At 40.9% G+C, this 17,580-nt stretch overlaps 1 protein-coding gene across 1 annotated transcript; it reads left to right on the top strand.

The window, feature by feature from the left end:
* The first annotated feature begins 1,853 nt into the window (after positions 1–1,853).
* Positions 1,854–15,568, top strand: wnt7aa (wingless-type MMTV integration site family, member 7Aa). Its single transcript, XM_040115511.1, has 4 exons — positions 1,854–1,924; positions 2,196–2,422; positions 5,207–5,478; positions 15,040–15,568. The coding sequence occupies exons 1-4, from the start codon at positions 1,854–1,856 to the stop codon at positions 15,517–15,519; spliced, it is 1,050 nt and encodes a 349-aa protein (XP_039971445.1). The 3' UTR covers positions 15,520–15,568.
* The last annotated feature ends 2,012 nt before the right edge of the window (positions 15,569–17,580 follow it).

Below are 17,580 nucleotides of genomic sequence, written 5' to 3'. Positions count from 1 at the left end.
ACTTGCGGGAAACAGCAGCTGTCGTTTTGCCCAGGTTGATCCAGACACGCACTTTTGAACAGGGTGATAGTAGTTCCAGAGATGTGGCAGCAGATGGTGCTGCGGTCCTTTGGCAACTCCAACCCCCGCTTCTGCCCAGGAGACCACCATGAAGTCTGTAAATCACTGAAGAATTATTAGTCATCAATTGTGAGGAAATAGGGTTCCTGACTGATAGTTCTCCAGCTGTCACATGCTATACCTATTATATCTGTTATTGTTGGGCCAAACTTTCAGTGCTATTAATACCAGTGACTAAACAAAGTATTTTATGGCTTAAATTCGGTTTCTAAACCCCCCCCAGCCATTTTGTATGCTGTTGAAAAATTAAACCTGTAACAGACTATATTCAATAGGGCCAAGCCCGCTTTTTGGACGACTTGTCAAATACTTGTCATATATGAAAAACCTTGTACTTCCCACAGTGTTTTGCCCAGAGACGCATTCAAGTCTTGAAGCTGGCGGTGTTTGGCGGAGAACCTGTACACGAGCCTGTTGAAACGTACACGGACTAGGAATGTGGCTATGGGTTAGAACGCTGGTCTGTTCTGCAGAGGCGGAGGAAGAACCCAGATCCATCACTGAAGTAAGAGTAGCTATATCGCAAAATTAAAAGCACATTTACAGGTAGAAAGTCTGCATTCCAACTTTTATTTTTGTTTTAGTAAAAGTACAGTTTCAGTAGGCTATTAAAAGTAAAACTTTCTCACTATGCAGAACAGCCCCCAGGTGTTTTGCTCAATTACTGGATGATTTTAATTGAGGCGCGAGCTTGGAAGTGGCCTTTTGATGTTGCAGCTGGTCCAGATGCTGCTAAAGTTCCCGACCTACTTCATACGCCGTTGGGCATCATTTGTATCGATAGAAAAACCGGAGGCCTATATTTAATTAGATGATGATGATGATGATGATGATGTTTGTTTTGTGAGAATGTTGGTGTGTTAAGTTGGTATCAGCTTGTCCCATTAATGTTGCCGAGTAAAAAAAAAAAAAAAAAAAGTACAATATTTCCACCTGAAATGCGGCGAAGTATAAAGTGGTATCAAATGGAAATGGTCGAGTAAAGTAGGCGACTTGCTACAGTGCCACAGGTTCCCACCAGTGGTGTTATTCGTTAATTGGTTTAGGATTGAGGTGCGAGTCGCATCAGATGAAATGTGATCTGAAATTGGGTGGGGGGGGGGGTCAAAACGTGCCAGCATAACGCAGAATCAGTGGGAGGGGCGTTTATTGTTGGAAAATAAATAAAAAGTGCGGGTAGTTGGTTGTCTGTCAGAGAGTGCTACTGTTCAGTGGCGGGATGGACTCCTGACGTGCGCGGATGATCCAGTATCCCGGAGAAGACTCGGTCTCCGTGAGCGGCACTGAGCCGACGACTTGGCCGGCTCCTCGCCTCAGCCGCACCCGGGGTCCGCAGCTCTGAGCGTGTGCCGAGGGGGACCGCTGAGCCGCAGCGTGTACCTGCAGGCTGCCGCTGCGAGCGGCTCACGGGCAGATCCTCCGCAGAACACGCCCTGGTAGAAAAGGTAGACACACACACGCACGCACGCACGCACACACACTCGGCCTGGTCGCCGTGGAGCCCAGCCGCCTACCTGAAGACAACAGCCCCAATGCTCCACCACAGGCTCGCACCACCGGACACCTACCAAATGAAACCAGAACGAGTCTACTGCCACAAACGCTGCTTCGTCCCCGGGAGCTTCGTCCACCTTTGTCGCTCGGAACACCTGGAGATCCCGCGGGACTCGACAGAGAAATAAAGCTGGTTATTGCGACAGTGGAGCATTAATCCACCGGCAGGGCTGAGCACCATGAGTAGGAAGACGCGGCGCTGGATTTTACATTTTTTCCTGTGCCTCGGAATAGTGTATTTGAAAATCGGGTGAGTTTATCGGGGTGTCCTACAGGTTGTCTTTGCGTTCGCACACGGGCGCTGTAAGATTTGGAAAGGAATGCAGTGAAAGGTGTTGCTGGTTTTAAGACAACTGGAGAATTGAAAAAAGCAGATAGGAATGTCAGCAGGCCACATGCAATTATTATACACGTCTGATGTCTATTTCCCCCAGATTACGGTCTTTATGAAGACCACCTGAGGAACTGCCATAGGAAAAAATGCCATGTTTTTTTTTTTTTTACCTCTCACCTTACCGCAGGGGTCTGTCGTCGGTGGTTGCACTGGGAGCGAGCATCATATGTAACAAAATCCCAGGCCTGGCCCCTCGTCAGAGGACTATCTGTCAGAGCCGACCCGACGCGATCATAGTGATCGGGGAAGGAGTTCAGATGGGCATCAACGAGTGCCAGTTCCAGTTCCGACACGGACGCTGGAACTGCTCGGCACTGGGGGAGAGGACCGTGTTCGGGAAAGAGCTCAAAGTGGGTACGTTGCACTTTGATTCTGTTCTAGCGGGATGTCCACCGGGGAAAGAACCCGCACATTTATTCATTGAATTGGTTGGTTCTGTGCGCAACAAGCATGTCCGATCAGTGGCAGTTCCCTACATTATTCTACGGGGTTCTGCGAGGGGCCCCCATGAAGTGAAAAGCGCTTTTATTGCACCTAACTCTCATTTGCATCGTATGCAGACTAATAATCCTATAGGGGGTCTATACGTTTACAGCGCAGCTCAGTAGCAGTGCAACTGTGATTACAGTTACTACTTTTGTTGTTCTGATGGTTAGAAAGCTGTTAAACGCTTGTTACAGTAAGAGCTTCACTTCATCTTTGAGCCGGTCTACCACAGTGCCATAAAAGACATTGTTGAAACATGTCAAATATGCCTTTATTTTTATAGTTACAGTGCTCACAATTTTTTTTTTTTTACTCATAAACTAGTATTTACGGTGAAATAAACTGTTTCATTTTCAAATTGCTACACCAGATTGATAACTGTGGGTTGAATATATGATGTAAAACAGAACTTGTATTTATGTATTCATTTCTATTATATCTGTTTATTGCTGTTTGAAGCATCTGAACAGTGCATTAACAAGCCGGACAGCAAGCGCTGAAAATTGCTTTAAAATGTCCAAAAATAGTCCAAAAAGACATTCTTCCGAGGTACTCGACCTCTGACACTGACAAATGTCTGCAAGTCAGAAGCTCAGACTCAGTACATCTGCTCTCGGTGGGAAAATAAGCCACAGATTTTTATCCTGCATGTGGAATAAGGCTCGGGGCGATGCTTGCTCCGAAGACAGGACGGTGGAAAGAACTAGAGAATCAGATTTAACACAGTGGTATTCCACTGTCTCGTCCTTTAAGTTCACCCTGTCATCTCGTAGACAGAGATGCAGAGCTTGGGTGGGATTTTTCACTTGGAGTGCCATTAAGGATTGGGCCTTTAACTTATGCCGGGTGCTCCTCTGAAATGGTTGCAGCATGAGCTGTAACACATATTGAGTACAATGCAGATTTGTGCACTTAGAAGCTGCAAGGTGAATAGTTTGATGTGTAAATGAGCAGGCATATGCCTTATGGGTCGATATAAACAGTGAGAGAAGTTCCTGTCATCATAAATCTTTAAGTGACCTCCGATTGTAATCGTTAGGATGATGCATTGGAATCTTTTGTCTGATAATATCAGTGTGTTTGGTCATGAATACATACTGTAACTGAAAGCATTTCCTTGCAATCCAGTTGCTATTGCACAGCCTACACGCTCTTTATATACCCTCAGCTAAACAACCTTTATGTATGTTCATAAAATACTTTTCCCCCCAAAGCTTCAAGTTCAGACAAGCATTTTCTTCTAGGTTTACAAATTTACCTCCAGGTTCTACAGCTTTGGCAGGGGATGTTTTAGGTAGAATAATTTCAGGCCACTGCTTAAGGGAAGCAACTCCACTTTTATGCATATCAGCAAATTTTATCTAGACTCAGTGAGAGAAGATGAGTGCAAAGATTTCAGCAGTGCAAAATCCAAATTTTACTCAAGCTTAGATGAGAATCAGGCTGATTTACAGGAGACAGCAGGTCGGCTGGCGTGCTGCTCAGTTCCAGCTGCCCTGCATACAGCCTGTCTGAATCCATTGTTTTGTTCCAGCAGACTGGAAGACTGATAAATGACAGAATACTAAATTTGGGATTGTCGTTGCCAACGATGCCACAATGTACATTTCGGCATCAGGATCAAGTATCCTCCCCATCCACCGCGCTGGCTACTTAAAGTAACTCAATGTGTGTACTGGCTGCTTCTATACCGACTGAAGGAGGAGATCCCAAAGTGTTTGTCGCAGATTACGTAAAAGTTCATATATTTGGTCTACAAATTTAATGTTAGGATGCAGCCGTGTTTGATGCTCTGTCTACTATGCCTTTAAATTGTACCACTGAGATTGTCCATCACTGCACGACAATCATACATTCACATCAATTTTATTCCAACAAAAGTCAACACTGGCACATAAATTTCAGTGTTTGAAGGAGAACTATGACCTTAAATGTCTAAAAAGCTTCGACGAATGTTTAATTGTTAAAGATGATGACTTTATTGGAGCATTTTTGGAACTTATGGTCATTTTTGGATGCCTTCCACATGTGCTCCAACAGGAATTATCTCTATTTTAATTAAAAAACACAGCTGACCTTAAGCACTCAGATTTATGAAGTGGAAATCCGTTTATGTAGGGAGGCACTGCATGCCTCTCAGATTCACCTCCACAGGGTGGATCCGAGTGTGATGGTAGCTGGGACAAGGGCCAAAATAATGCCTGGACAATTAATATTTTATCTCCCACTGAATGGTCTCCAATACACATCTTTACCAATCATATGTAATCAATAGACTGAATGTTGATTGGTGCAGTTGTTAAATTATATTCCCAAGATTTACAGACTAGTCACAAGCCTGGAGGTTCTTTGATTTAACAGTGATGTTTTGAATGAAACTGTCCTGCTACCGTAGAAGTAGCTTCCTTTATTAGGGCTTTTCTCCTATTCTCGACTGCTTCATTATACTTTCTGCAAAATTCAGAGCTTCCTCCTCAAGTGTATCTGTTTAAAGAGAGTGTGATTAATGAATTGGACTTGGCTTGGCTCTTGTATTTTATGATTTGGTTTGAGGCAGCTATGCCAAGTATGTAAGGAGGCTTGACAGAGGCTGAAATAGTGAATCCCGTTGTTGGCAATTGTGATTAAAAATGTCTTTTCTCTTTATCGCAGGCAGCAAGGAGGCTGCGTTCACCTATGCTATTATCGCTGCCGGGGTCGCCCATGCAGTTACTGCAGCCTGCACCCAGGGCAGTCTGAGTGGATGCGGCTGTGACAAGGAGAAGCAGGGTTTCTACAACCAGGAGGAAGGCTGGAAGTGGGGCGGCTGCTCTGCAGACATCCACTACGGCCTGGGTTTCTCCAAGGTGTTTGTGGATGCACGTGAAATTAAGCAGAATGCCAGGACTCTCATGAATTTACATAACAATGAAGTGGGACGCAAGGTATGTTTGTAATAGTCTATTATTGTTTTTGCTTTTATTTTAGCACATCCACATCATCGCATCATAATCACATCATAAATAAGTTATTTACAATAAATGCTCAAGGTCAGAAAGACCAAAGCGTTGGGCGATAAAATCTAATACATGTTTGAATAAGTTAGAGGGGGTGAGGTGAATCTAAACATTTGACCTGTTAACACTAAAGTGCTGTGGTATCACTTTGTCATTGTAACTAATAACATCAGTGAACACAACCTTTAAAGGATAAGCATAAATAAATATATTCTATATTTTTTTTCTCCCAAAACCAACAATGAATGTATCTTACTAACACGTATTGTGTGTGTATTAAAAGCCTGAGATACCATATATTATTCCTCTGTGCCACAGAGCTCCATTGTTGTCCAAAAATGATTAAAAATAAATCAGGTAGCCACACTGATGCACTGGGCGACATGTCCCTTCATTACCGTCAACACACACTGCAGTGTATTTTGACTCAACCCCACATACGCCGCCCTGCTGCCGTCAATTCTCACTAGAGCACCAAATGTAGATTAATCCGCTGCTGAAAAGAATCCCCAGCAAATGCACATTTTCCACCTGTTTCAGTAACATTTGATAAAAACAGCGACCTTTTTGGGAAATGACTGAGGCCTTTTACGATGAAACTGTATATTTGCAAGGTATTTTTAAAAATGTCTGCCTTCAGTAGAAACCAGTGGGCTAGGGGGATGAGAGCCAGAGACAGGGTAGAGATCGGAAGGTACCAAGAGACAGACTAACACATTGATGGTGTCGGTCTTTTCACAGGATTTGTTGACAGTTACAAACACATGGAATAATCCTAGTCTTATCCTTTAATTTATGGATAATGATTTAGCCACCAAAGTTATGACCACACACCATGTTTAACTTTTGCCTGGTTGTAAGTACACACATGCAAACTGCACATGCATTGTCCTTTATGGTGGGATATAAACAGTTCGTTTTCGAAAATACGTTATGCACTAACAAGAAAGTACAGAAAGTGTGGTTGTTACAAAGGTAAATAAATACATATTCTGTAATTATAAAAATACAAGTAAACACCACAAGATAATCTTTTCACAAGAACGGGATAAAATGAAGGCAAGTCACGTAATATCCATCCATACATCCATCTGTTTTCTATCTACTGCTTTATTTGCTGTTTAGGTTTGCAAGGGCTATCCCAGCATGCACTGGCTAAGAGGCAAGGTACACCCTGGACAGAGTGGCAGTCTTTCGCAGGGCTGACACATGTACAGTAGCTAGGCTAACACATTCAGATGCACATTCAGACGTGCAGCCTATTCAGAGTTGCTAGTTCAGTGCTAGACACATGGCAACCAAGTCAGGCAACAATGAATTCTGTTTAGAAATGAAAAGTTGATGTTGAACATTGGCTTTTTTTTACTGGAACTTTTGTGATGGTGTCAAGTACAATAAACTGTACTTAAACCCCAGGGGCATGGAGTTGCAACAGAGATGCAGTAACCTCTTAACTGTAATTTAGGACGGATTTTTGACAACAGGAATGAGTGAGACTCTATTCTGGGCTTTGTGATTTAACTTTTTGTAGGAAAATTTGCTACAATTACAGAAAAAGGGAAAAGAACAAAAAAAAAAACAAAGCAAAACAAAACAAAGTTATTTGGTAGGTGATTAAAAAAAGGAATACCATTGAGAGTGGAACAAGATGATTTTAAACTGTAAAATAAATACAGTAAATATACGGAGTATGGCCTAGCCAGTGTTTTAGCTTTTAACTGGTTATACTGTCATTAAACAGGTCAAACGTATCAGAGTTGAGCCGACATAATAAAATAAATACATGCACAGATGTTAAAACATGTTTTTTGTTACATTTATTTATTCAGGTTAATCTGATACTTTTAGTAGTAGGTTTTTATATGTTGCAGCCCTACTTTAGATGATGTAAATCTAGTTACATGTAGGTAAAGTTGTGCAATCTTCTAACTCTGAGACATTTATGCTTTTTCATATAAAAGGTGTAAATGGGAAGGTTTTACATGGTATTTTGTGAATAGCTGATGAATTGGATCTAGTTTTGGCGTTTGGCTGCAGTCATGTCTCACAATTATATACTGAAAGAGATCATAACCAGTGCAAGTGACATCAAGTGTGGTCAAAGCAAGATCCTACACTCATTTAGAGAACGCAAATAATGTAGAGTCAAGAGGTAACAGTGTCTGACAAGATGTACAGTGAAGTGAACCAAGGACCATCACCATATGAGAGTACATTAGCCAGACTCTGATGTTGTTAACCGGTGGACAAAAGTCGGGAGCCAAATGACAGATCAATATAAATTGGAGGACCATCCACAAAGTGGTCCTACAAAAAAGCAACCTATTGGAAAAGCCACAGAAAACACATGATAGATCAGTCGAAGTCTGAGGTAAAACTTCTAAGAATACTGCAGTCCACAGAGCTCTACCGTAGTGTAGATCTTATATACTGCTGCATTTGTAATTATATTTCAATCAGGAGAAACTAATAGAGATAGACAAAGAGTAATTAATTTAATTTATTTGCTTTAGTTTGCACAATAGAAAAGATGAAGATATATATGAGGAGTCTTTGGCAATTGAAGTCTATCGCGACAGCATCATTTAGAGGGGTAGTATTTCTATGAGGTGCTCAGGAAAATCTCCCCAATGGAGTCTAGACACCGGTGGTGGTCATGAAGGGGTGAAGAGCAATGCGAAAGATCTGGATGGCTGTGATGTGCAGCAGGACTTCTGATAAGGTCAGTGGAGGGGACCATGGACGCTAGTTCTGATGAAAACTAGAGGTGATTGGGATGGAGGAAGGAACAGCTTTAAATTCTGACAGCAACAAGATGATTGGCTCACAGAAGCCGTGGCAAAATTTTAACTGAAAGACAGACCACTCTCAGTCAGCTCACTGAGTTGGAAGAGAAAAAAAAGGGAAGAGAAAGCCAGAGAGAGAGGGACAGAGAGAGAAAAAGTAAATAGAGGGAAAATGAAGACAGTGGTCCTTACTAAACTTTTGCTAAGCTTAATTTCACTAAGGAGAGACTAACAGAGAGAGAGGCTTACAGAGTAATTCAATTAATTTATTTGATTTCGTGTGCACGATAGAAAAGATGAAGAAATATTTGAGGATTCTTTGGCACTTTGACCCCATTGTTACATCATCATTTAAAATCCTTCATCATTCCAGGAGCTGTAAAGGAAAATCCCCCCAAAGAATATCTTGTTTCTTACATTTCTGAACAGGAGCAGATATGATGCATAATATTAAAATTAGTAAGGGATAAGACCAGAATGCAGTGATGGAGGTCAGCAATGACCAGCGAGAGGGTGTGCTAATTTGGTCAGCAATAAATTAGGGTGCTTATATGGCCAGCAAAATCAAAGGGGCAGTTGCAGCAATAGCAAACAGTGCGAAGCCATGAAGTGTTGATAGGTCTAAATTCTGGGTATTTGATCATGGATTGGAAGGGACAAAAAGTGAATAAATGCAAGCTACAATTACAGAGCAAGCACCTGTTTAGAATGTTTAAGCCGTAGACTGCATTGACTAGGAATACCTAATCAGAAAATGAAATATTTGTACCTGGATTAAATGAATTTGAAGATAATGTGAATTCGCCACTTCCGAGGAGCAAATAGCCAATAAAAATACCGAATCTACCAGAGAGTCAGTGTAAGGAGAGAAAACACCATTTGTGAGTACTGATATTATTCTTTACAAAATGGAAACAGTGATTGGGTGTCTGATCAGGGACAGAGGGAGAAACTTTTAAAATACCTCTCAGAAGTAATTTAATGGCTGGGTTAGAAAATAAAGTAGGAAAAGAAGGATCATAACATCTTATGTTAAACTGAATCCTACAAGTAACCCACAAACGTCCTCAGGTTTGAAATGGCGAACATCCATGCAGTAACAAATAAAGGCACAAACAGTGTTTATGGAAACAGCTTCTAGTGGCATACCAGTAGAAACAGAAACCATAGCAAAAGTGCTCTACGCATAATAATATGATTTCAGGGTGGAAGATGCTAAGCAGTGTGACTGATGACCATGTGATGCTTCTCATAAAGGGTATAATGTGTTTTGAAGAGGAGCACTCTTTATTGATTTTGCTGACAACTGCTTAATTGTCACACAGAACGGCAACATTGGCAAAACCGGCACTAGACATGGCATGCTACAGCAGTCGTACAGCGCAGGTGACAAATCAAACTTGGAAAAAGAGGAAGGCCAGTGGCTTGCACACCATTGGCCTTGATAATACCTCCTAAAACCCAAGGATGATGCCGCATCCATGAAGAACTCGATCAAATCAGTGGAATGCACTAGTTCATCGTAGAAGAACGTTATTCAGTAGTCCTGCAATAAACCCTACCTTCATGAGGGTTATAATGTTCAGTTTTTTGCCCAATATTTCAGGACTAGACAAGTACATGTTTATTAATTGCAACAGATATTCTTTTTGAATGGAGAGTACCAATGTAACCATAGTCTTTTACAGTGTCATTATGTATTATGGGTTATTTGTAGCCCTATTATGTCACTAGGCTAGTGAATGACTGTTTTCAAGTCCATCTGTACGGAGTCTTCAGAGTTAATCAGCCTTAAAAGTGTTCCATTAGTCCAGTTTAACCTTCAGGAGTTTCTGAAGGCTAATGTAACACATTCTGCTGCCACAGAGGAAATCAATTAATGAAAAGTGTCAACGAGTTCTTAGCATCTCCCGATGTCTTTACTGCAGAAATAAACCAGGAGGAAAATCTATTGAACAGCCAAGAATTACGTCTGTCACAGATGATGAGCTCAAAAAGACTGAAGTCTGAAAAACAGTAACTGTCAGCGAAAATAATTATGCGAGAGGAATGAGAGTGAGAGAGGAATCGACTTGCTACAGTAACTCAGCTGGGAAAGTGAACTGGCTACAGACGAACAAAAATTTTGGTAAGCAGTCAAACGCTGTTACATTGTCATATGGCTATGGTAGGTTGACAAAATTTCAGTTCAAATCCATTCCCTACAAGTCTCGTTTTACCGATTTCTTTTGTAGGGCACACCCTGCGATCACTCACAAAAATGTGAAGGATTACTTAAGGACAAAGAGCTCACTTCGTCAGTGAGCATATTTGTTTCGCTTTTCTTCTTGCTAATGTCTGAGTTACTGTGGAAAAACAACAACCTGTGCTGGGTTTTTATATTATTAAATGGCTCAGAATGATGTGAAAATGCATATTTTCCCAATGAACAATGCCCAAACGCCCTGACCCTGCTCCCATTCAGGGAGAAAGAGCAGTTGTTTAATCTGTGGACTAGACTTTGGTGGGAGAAGGCTTCATATTTGAGGTCTGGCATCAGTCAGAATGTGATACAGTGTGTGAATCTCTTAATATACACTTACTGAACCGATACCCCTGTAATTATTGTAGCGAGGCTTTATGTTCAATTGGAGATGATGTCAGAGTGGGTTTTTAGTGTCAATCTTCAAATTTCTTGAGAAGAATAAACAATAGTGTAAAAGGTGCCATGGGAAGCCTACAGGGGCTCTGTTAGACAAACAATGGCAGCTTCACTGGCATCTCACTTCACTGAACTCCATGAATTATATGTTTGTCAAATCTCAGGAGCATGACCACACTAGGCTGTGTGCATCCAAGGCTGTTGACAATTACCCCACGAGTCTCCAGAAAGTCTGAGGTCATATCAGAGTGGAATGATTAAAAAGAAGGGTGAGGCTTCTTTAATGCCAGCGAGGGTGAGGAGGAAGGAGGGTAAACTGATGTCATTCAGCCCGAGGCACACAGAGAATACCCCATCTGCTTTGCCCAAGACACCAAAAGGTTCCACTCTAACCCTGCAAAGGCATTTCACTGCTGCCAATCTACTCGCTATAAATGTCTCAATGTGGTGACAGACCAAATTGTCTCTTTAGTCACCACGAGAACTCAGCTTAACTCAACTTTACATCTGTATTCATCACCTTATACAGATTCATTTTATTCCTACCATATACAGAGACGTTTTGTGGTCACACAGCCTGTTTTTTCATAGTTGTTGTCCATAGTAAAGCAGTTGGTCAAGATACTGAAGATCTGTGAAACAAAAACCACATTGCTCTGTAGAGGCCGGGGAAAAAAGATCTACAAATCTTTGAGCCCAAGTTGTTTGCAGACATGCACAATTAGTCTTAGAAGGACTCTAATACATAATTAGACGCTAATTTCCATTTTCCTATTTTTCTTCTCATTTTGAAATCTAAATTTATTTCAATCTAAGTAAGTACAGTACATTTCATTTATTGGAAGCAGGCTGTGCTTTTCACCAAACAAGGTCCTCTACTGAAAAATACAGTACTACCTGTACTTTTGCAACAGGAGACACTACAACTTTAAATGGCATCAGTTTATACAATCTGGGTGAAAATCAGTTAGAATCAATCTGCACCTTTGAAAAGAATCCAGGATAGTTCATGTAGTACTCCAACAATTTAATATTCAACTTACACAAAGTTGGGGACTTTTTTCAAAAAAAGAATTGTCAAAACCAAAGCAGCAGAAGTTTGGATGTACTGAGCTTCAGTCCCTAATATGGGTCAAGTTTCAAAAACCCTGGATCCTTCATTTTCCATAATGCTTGATAGCATTTTTCATTAGGCCCTCCTTGCCTGTTAAATGCTCAGGCTTTCCATTAAAAAAAATAATCTCCTAGCCCAAGCTGAGGTAACCCATGGATGTTTTAAGGAAAAAACTGGATACTGGGTTCAAAGATGGTGCCCCTTTCAGTCCTATAAAAGTTGCTCAGTGGGCATGTAGCTGACTTCATATTGGCTTTCCACACACATGATTGGGATAAAATAATTTAATCATACGCCTCTTCTAAACTTTCCAAATGTCATTGGACTGAATGGATCAAATTCTGATTATAAAAGGAATCATTTTTAGGGGGTTTGTGATGCTCCGAAAAATGTATTCACCATTAGACAGACACTCTTTTTCCAGGAATTGTGTATGGTAAAAATGCTTTTTGGGCCAGTGCGCATCACGTGATAAATGGAGAAGTTGCAATACCCCATGCGACCGCTACGCCAAAATTGTCTCATAGCCAAGTGTTGTTCTCAGGGGCTTGAGATAACCCTGCTGAAATCACTATTACATCATAAGAGTTACAGTCAGGTATATGTATTTGGGCAGTGACACAGTTTTCATAACTTTGCCTCTGTGCACCACCATTATGGATTTGAAATGAAGGCATCAAGATGCAGTTGAAGTGTAGACTTTCAGCTATCACACGAAACATTTAAGAATTAAGGCCATTTTTATACATAGTCCCTCATTTTCAGATGCTCAAAAGTAATTGGGCAAACTAACATAACTATTAATATAAGGATTATTTTTAATACTTGGAGGAAAATCCTTTGCAGCCAATGAATGCCTGAAGTCTGGAGCCCATGGACATCACTGAGTTTCCTTCCTTGAGCTGCTTTGCTTTTACTGCAGCCGACTTCAGTTGCAGCTTGTTTGTGAGTCTGCCCTCAGTTTTTTCTTCAGTAAGTGAGAAGCATGGTCAATTAGGTTGAGGTCAGGTAAGTGACTTGGCCATTGAAGAATATTCCATTGCTTTGCCTCGAGAAGCTCTTTGGTTGCTTTCGCGGTATGTTTGGGGTCATTATCCATCTGTACTTTGAAGCACCTTCCTGTCAGCTTTGCAGCATTTGGCTGAATCTGAGCAGATAGTACAGACCTGCACACTTCAGAATTCATCCTGCCACTTCTATCAACATTCACATCATCAATAAATACCAGTGACCCAGTTCCATTGGCAACCATTCATGCGCGTGCCATAACACTGCCTCCACCATGTTTCACAGATGATGTGGTACGCTTTGGATCATGAGCCGTTCTTTTCCTACTCCATACTTTTCTCTTCCCATCATTCTGATACAAGTTAATTTTGGTTTCATCTGTCCAAAGAATCTTGTTCCAGAACTGGGCAGGCTTTCTTAGAGGTTTTATGGCAAAGTTTAATCTGCCCTTTCTGTCCTTGAGTTTTACCAGTGGTTTGGACCTTGTGGTAAACCCTTTGTATTTACATACATGAAGGCATCTCTTGATTGTAGACTTTGACAATGATACGCCTACCTCCTCAAGAGTGTTCTTGACCTAGCTAGATGTTGTGAAGCGTTTTTCTCCACCACGGAAAGAATTCTGCAATCATCCACTTTAGTTGTCCTCCGTGGTCTTTCAGGCCTTTTGGTGTTGCTGAGTTCGCCAGTGCATTCCTGCTTTTTAGAAAGTGCACCAGATTGCTGATTTGGCCTCTCTCAAAGTTTCTGCCATCTGTCTGATACGTTTGTTTTGTTTTTTAGGCCTAATGACGGCCTTCTTCATTTGCATCGACACCTCTTTGGTCCCCATATTGAGAGTTCCCATGAACAGCTACCAAATGCAAATTCAGCACTTGGAATCAACTCCAGACATTTTATCTGTTTATTTTGTCATGAAAAAAACAGGGAACAGCCCACACCTGGCCATGGAACTGATTGTCAGTCAATTGTCCAATTACTTTTGAGCCTCTGAAAATGAGGGACTATGTATAAAAATGGCTTTAATTCATAAACAGTTAATACAAAATTTTAGTTCAATCCCTTGAATTAAAGCTGAAAGTCTACACTTAAATCACATCTGGATGGCTTTGGTGCAAATTCAGTGTGGTGTTGTACAGAGGCAAAATTATGAAAACTCTGTCAACGTACAAATACTTATGTACCTGAATATATTTTCTCTGAGCTGATAAAGCACCCTCCAGGGAGACATTATATCGTGATTGTTTTCACAGACTGAGCAGCACTTCCTCGCACTAGTAAATGTGCGTAATGTGTAAAATCAACAAAGTCCTTTTAAGCTTCTTTTGTTTAATTAGGCTGTTATAATGACTGAAATAAATCCACTTTATGTGATTTGTATTTAAATATACAAATTGTTTGAATGAAACCACATGCATGAAGTTAGATCATTTCCATGCATTTGTGTGGGTATGGTTCTTCCATGAGTGTGTTTTGAAGTTCATCCTGTCTTTTAAAAGAATGGAACATACATAGCTACTAGCCAAAGAGTGACATACTGTAGCGGCTCTGAGATCTCTGGAATGCCTACATTCATTTGGAATGCTACAAAACTTTTGTCTCAACCTGTTGAACTATTCATGCAATATCACTGAGTATTTCTCCAAACTCATATATTTCTTGCTTGCTCATTATGGAAAGAAAACAATCTGTAAGAAATTGCGTGTAATGATAGAACTACTAAACATTTCTCTTGAAAAGTTGAAATGATTTGGGATTCGACTCACTTCATTTATCAAGCAAAGCTCTTATGAAGGTGTGGTAAATAGTTTAATATAAAAAAAAAGTCAAAGTAAATCCAACGGTATTTTCAGATTTGAGTAGGCCTGGTTTTAACTGAACACCTTTCAGTTTGAAACTGTGAAACTTTGCCTCAACTGAAATTTCCCTCCATGTTGTAGGTCCTGGAGAAGGGCATGCGTCTGGAGTGTAAGTGTCACGGTGTGTCAGGATCTTGCACCACCAAAACCTGCTGGACGACACTCCCCAAGTTCCGTCAGCTGGGATACATTCTCAAGGACAAGTACAACCAGGCCATACACGTGGAGCCGGTGCGTGCCAGCCGCAACAAGCGCCCCACCTTCCTCAAGATCAAGAAACCCCATTCCTATCGTAAGCCCCTGGACACAGAGCTAGTCTATATTGAGAGGTCACCCAACTATTGCGAGGCCGACCCTCTGACCGGCAGCATGGGAACACAGGGTCGCCTGTGCAACAAAACGGCTCAGCAGCCCAACAGCTGCGACCTGATGTGCTGTGGTCGCGGGTACAACACACATCAGTACTCGCGCGTTTGGCAGTGCAACTGCAAGTTCCTGTGGTGCTGCTACGTTAAATGCAACACCTGCAGTGAGAGGACAGAGGTGTATACCTGTAAATAGAGATATTTATTGGACGTGTATTCAGACAGCTAGACTGGACTGTGTGTGTGCGTGTGTGTTGTTATGTATTTCTGAATAAGGGTTCTTTATGGCTGATACGCACGTGTGAAGTGATGGTTTGCTGTCTTGGCATTACAGCAATCATGACAACCACTTCATCCAACTTGTGTTGATAATACTGATGCCAGTGCACATCTGCCATCACACTGGACTCAACCTGTGGGTTCATAAATTTCATTCTTATTTTTTGTAACGTCATTTCATGCCCCAGGCTTGACTTCTCTGCAGGCCACACTGGTCTACTGGCATGACTCACCTCAAACAGTGATAGTTTTTTTTTTTTCTTTTTCTAGACTGATAATTTATTCAGTGAGAAAACTACTGATCACTTTGAAATTTCACTGTCGACTAAATCTAGTAGGGTCTTAAAGTTGGTGTAGATGTCTGGCATTTTATTAAAAAATTATTCAAGTGCACTTAAGAGCAAAACGAATTTTCTTGTGAATATCGTTTGTTATTTACAAGACAACTTAAACACTGGAGCTGAAACCTGAGACAGTCAGAATTGTCCTTGACTGACAGATTTGGGAACCTGCGGCTTATGTGCATTAAGCATAGCAGAAGAACATTAAGACTACTGATTCAGGACTCAGTACGGTACAGTTGTTTTCTGCTTGTTTCTTTCCCCCATCCCCTCCAGTTTGCTGCTAGTTGTCTGGAAAGTTATGGAGCTTGTGACCGAGCAGCCATATTGACTCTTCAAGCTAAGTTGACACCACCAGGAGCAAACGCGAGCTTCCAGACATAAATTTCCCTCAATGTTCGTTAATAGAATATATTTTGTAAGAGATTATTTTTATATAAATATTGTTTTATTTATTTTCTATCTCTGTGTAAGATAGCATTTCTTTCCCCACTGAAACACTGGTTTACAAATGTGCCTGTTTCCTCAGCAGAAGAATATAATAATGTCATACTGAAATGTGCAGTATTGTGATGGATAACCCATTTCAGGAAACATTTCACCTTGCCTTGCTACCTATAGAGGGCCGAAGTGCTAATGTCACCTCCAGGCTAGCCGCTGTTCCATGAACATCTCTTGGGGTGGATGTTTTTCATCTGTGTTTCTTAAAAAAACAGTTTTTTGGAGTTCACTATCTATATTCTAAGATAAACTAGTGTCTACCACAGCATTTGCCATTAGAATTTGTACCCTTTTTAATTTGAGCATAGTTAAACAACAGTTATTCAAAACTAACACAGCTGTTGGTTTTTCCCTTATCTATTTCTGTCATCTTTCCATCTTTTCAGCTGTAAGTCTGCTGTCTAAAAACAGCGCCATTCTGCCCTTTCTGTCTGCTGTTGTTTTAGCAGTGACTAGCCGCAGCCACTCAACTGTCATCTTCTGTTGAGCTGCTAATTTTCAGTCCACAGTGGTTGTATATGGTGTTAAAGGATGCTAAAAGCAATAAATAAGCATACAAAATAATAAATAAACATAAATAAACATTAGATTCAAAGAAATTTCCATCATTTGTCTGTTCATTTAGACAAATGAATTGATTTTCAGTATTTTGCGTTGATACAAATGTGATGTAAATGAGGTATTTTTACATCACGAACAGAACCCAGTTACAGTTTCACTTCGGCTCTCTGTAAGTTCAACCAGTCCACAGATATGCAGTGTCTGCTCTTTGACAAGATTCACACTAACACCATTTGGGGCTGGGTAACAGTTCATATTAACATGTTTTGGCATTTTATGTCTTTTACTACACAGTCAAAGTAGAGGGATGGCTGAAAATGAGGGGAGAAATTCCATGAGGAATGACATCCAACCGAGGTTCCGTTGTAAACCAGGGAGCTGGGTTTTGGTAAGAAAACCAAAATGAATAATGAATAACATTAAATAATATAAATATTTTGATTTAGATCATGAAATATCTGATCAGACAAGTAAACAAGACCAAGAATTCAACCCTAGCTGTTGGTACGTGACGTTTTTGAGATTTGGTTCTATGGACACATTTCAAGTAGTACTCGATAAGTATTAAAGTTTGA

Source organism: Xiphias gladius, chromosome 21 (genome assembly GCF_016859285.1).
Source record: "Xiphias gladius isolate SHS-SW01 ecotype Sanya breed wild chromosome 21, ASM1685928v1, whole genome shotgun sequence".
In the NCBI taxonomy this organism is placed as follows: Eukaryota; Metazoa; Chordata; class Actinopteri; order Istiophoriformes; family Xiphiidae; genus Xiphias; species Xiphias gladius.
Note: the sequence above shows the minus strand (reverse complement) of the source record. Positions and strands in the feature narration are given on the sequence as shown.

Coding starts and splice junctions, on each gene's coding strand:
- wnt7aa (XM_040115511.1), top strand. CDS start 1,854: ATGAGTAGGAAGACGCGGCGCTGGATTTTACATTTTTTCCTGTGCCTC. Junction 2,423..5,206: donor CGGGAAAGAGCTCAAAGTGG/GTACGTTGCACT, acceptor TCTTTATCGCAG/GCAGCAAGGAGGCTGCGTTC. Junction 5,479..15,039: donor ACAATGAAGTGGGACGCAAG/GTATGTTTGTAA, acceptor TCCATGTTGTAG/GTCCTGGAGAAGGGCATGCG.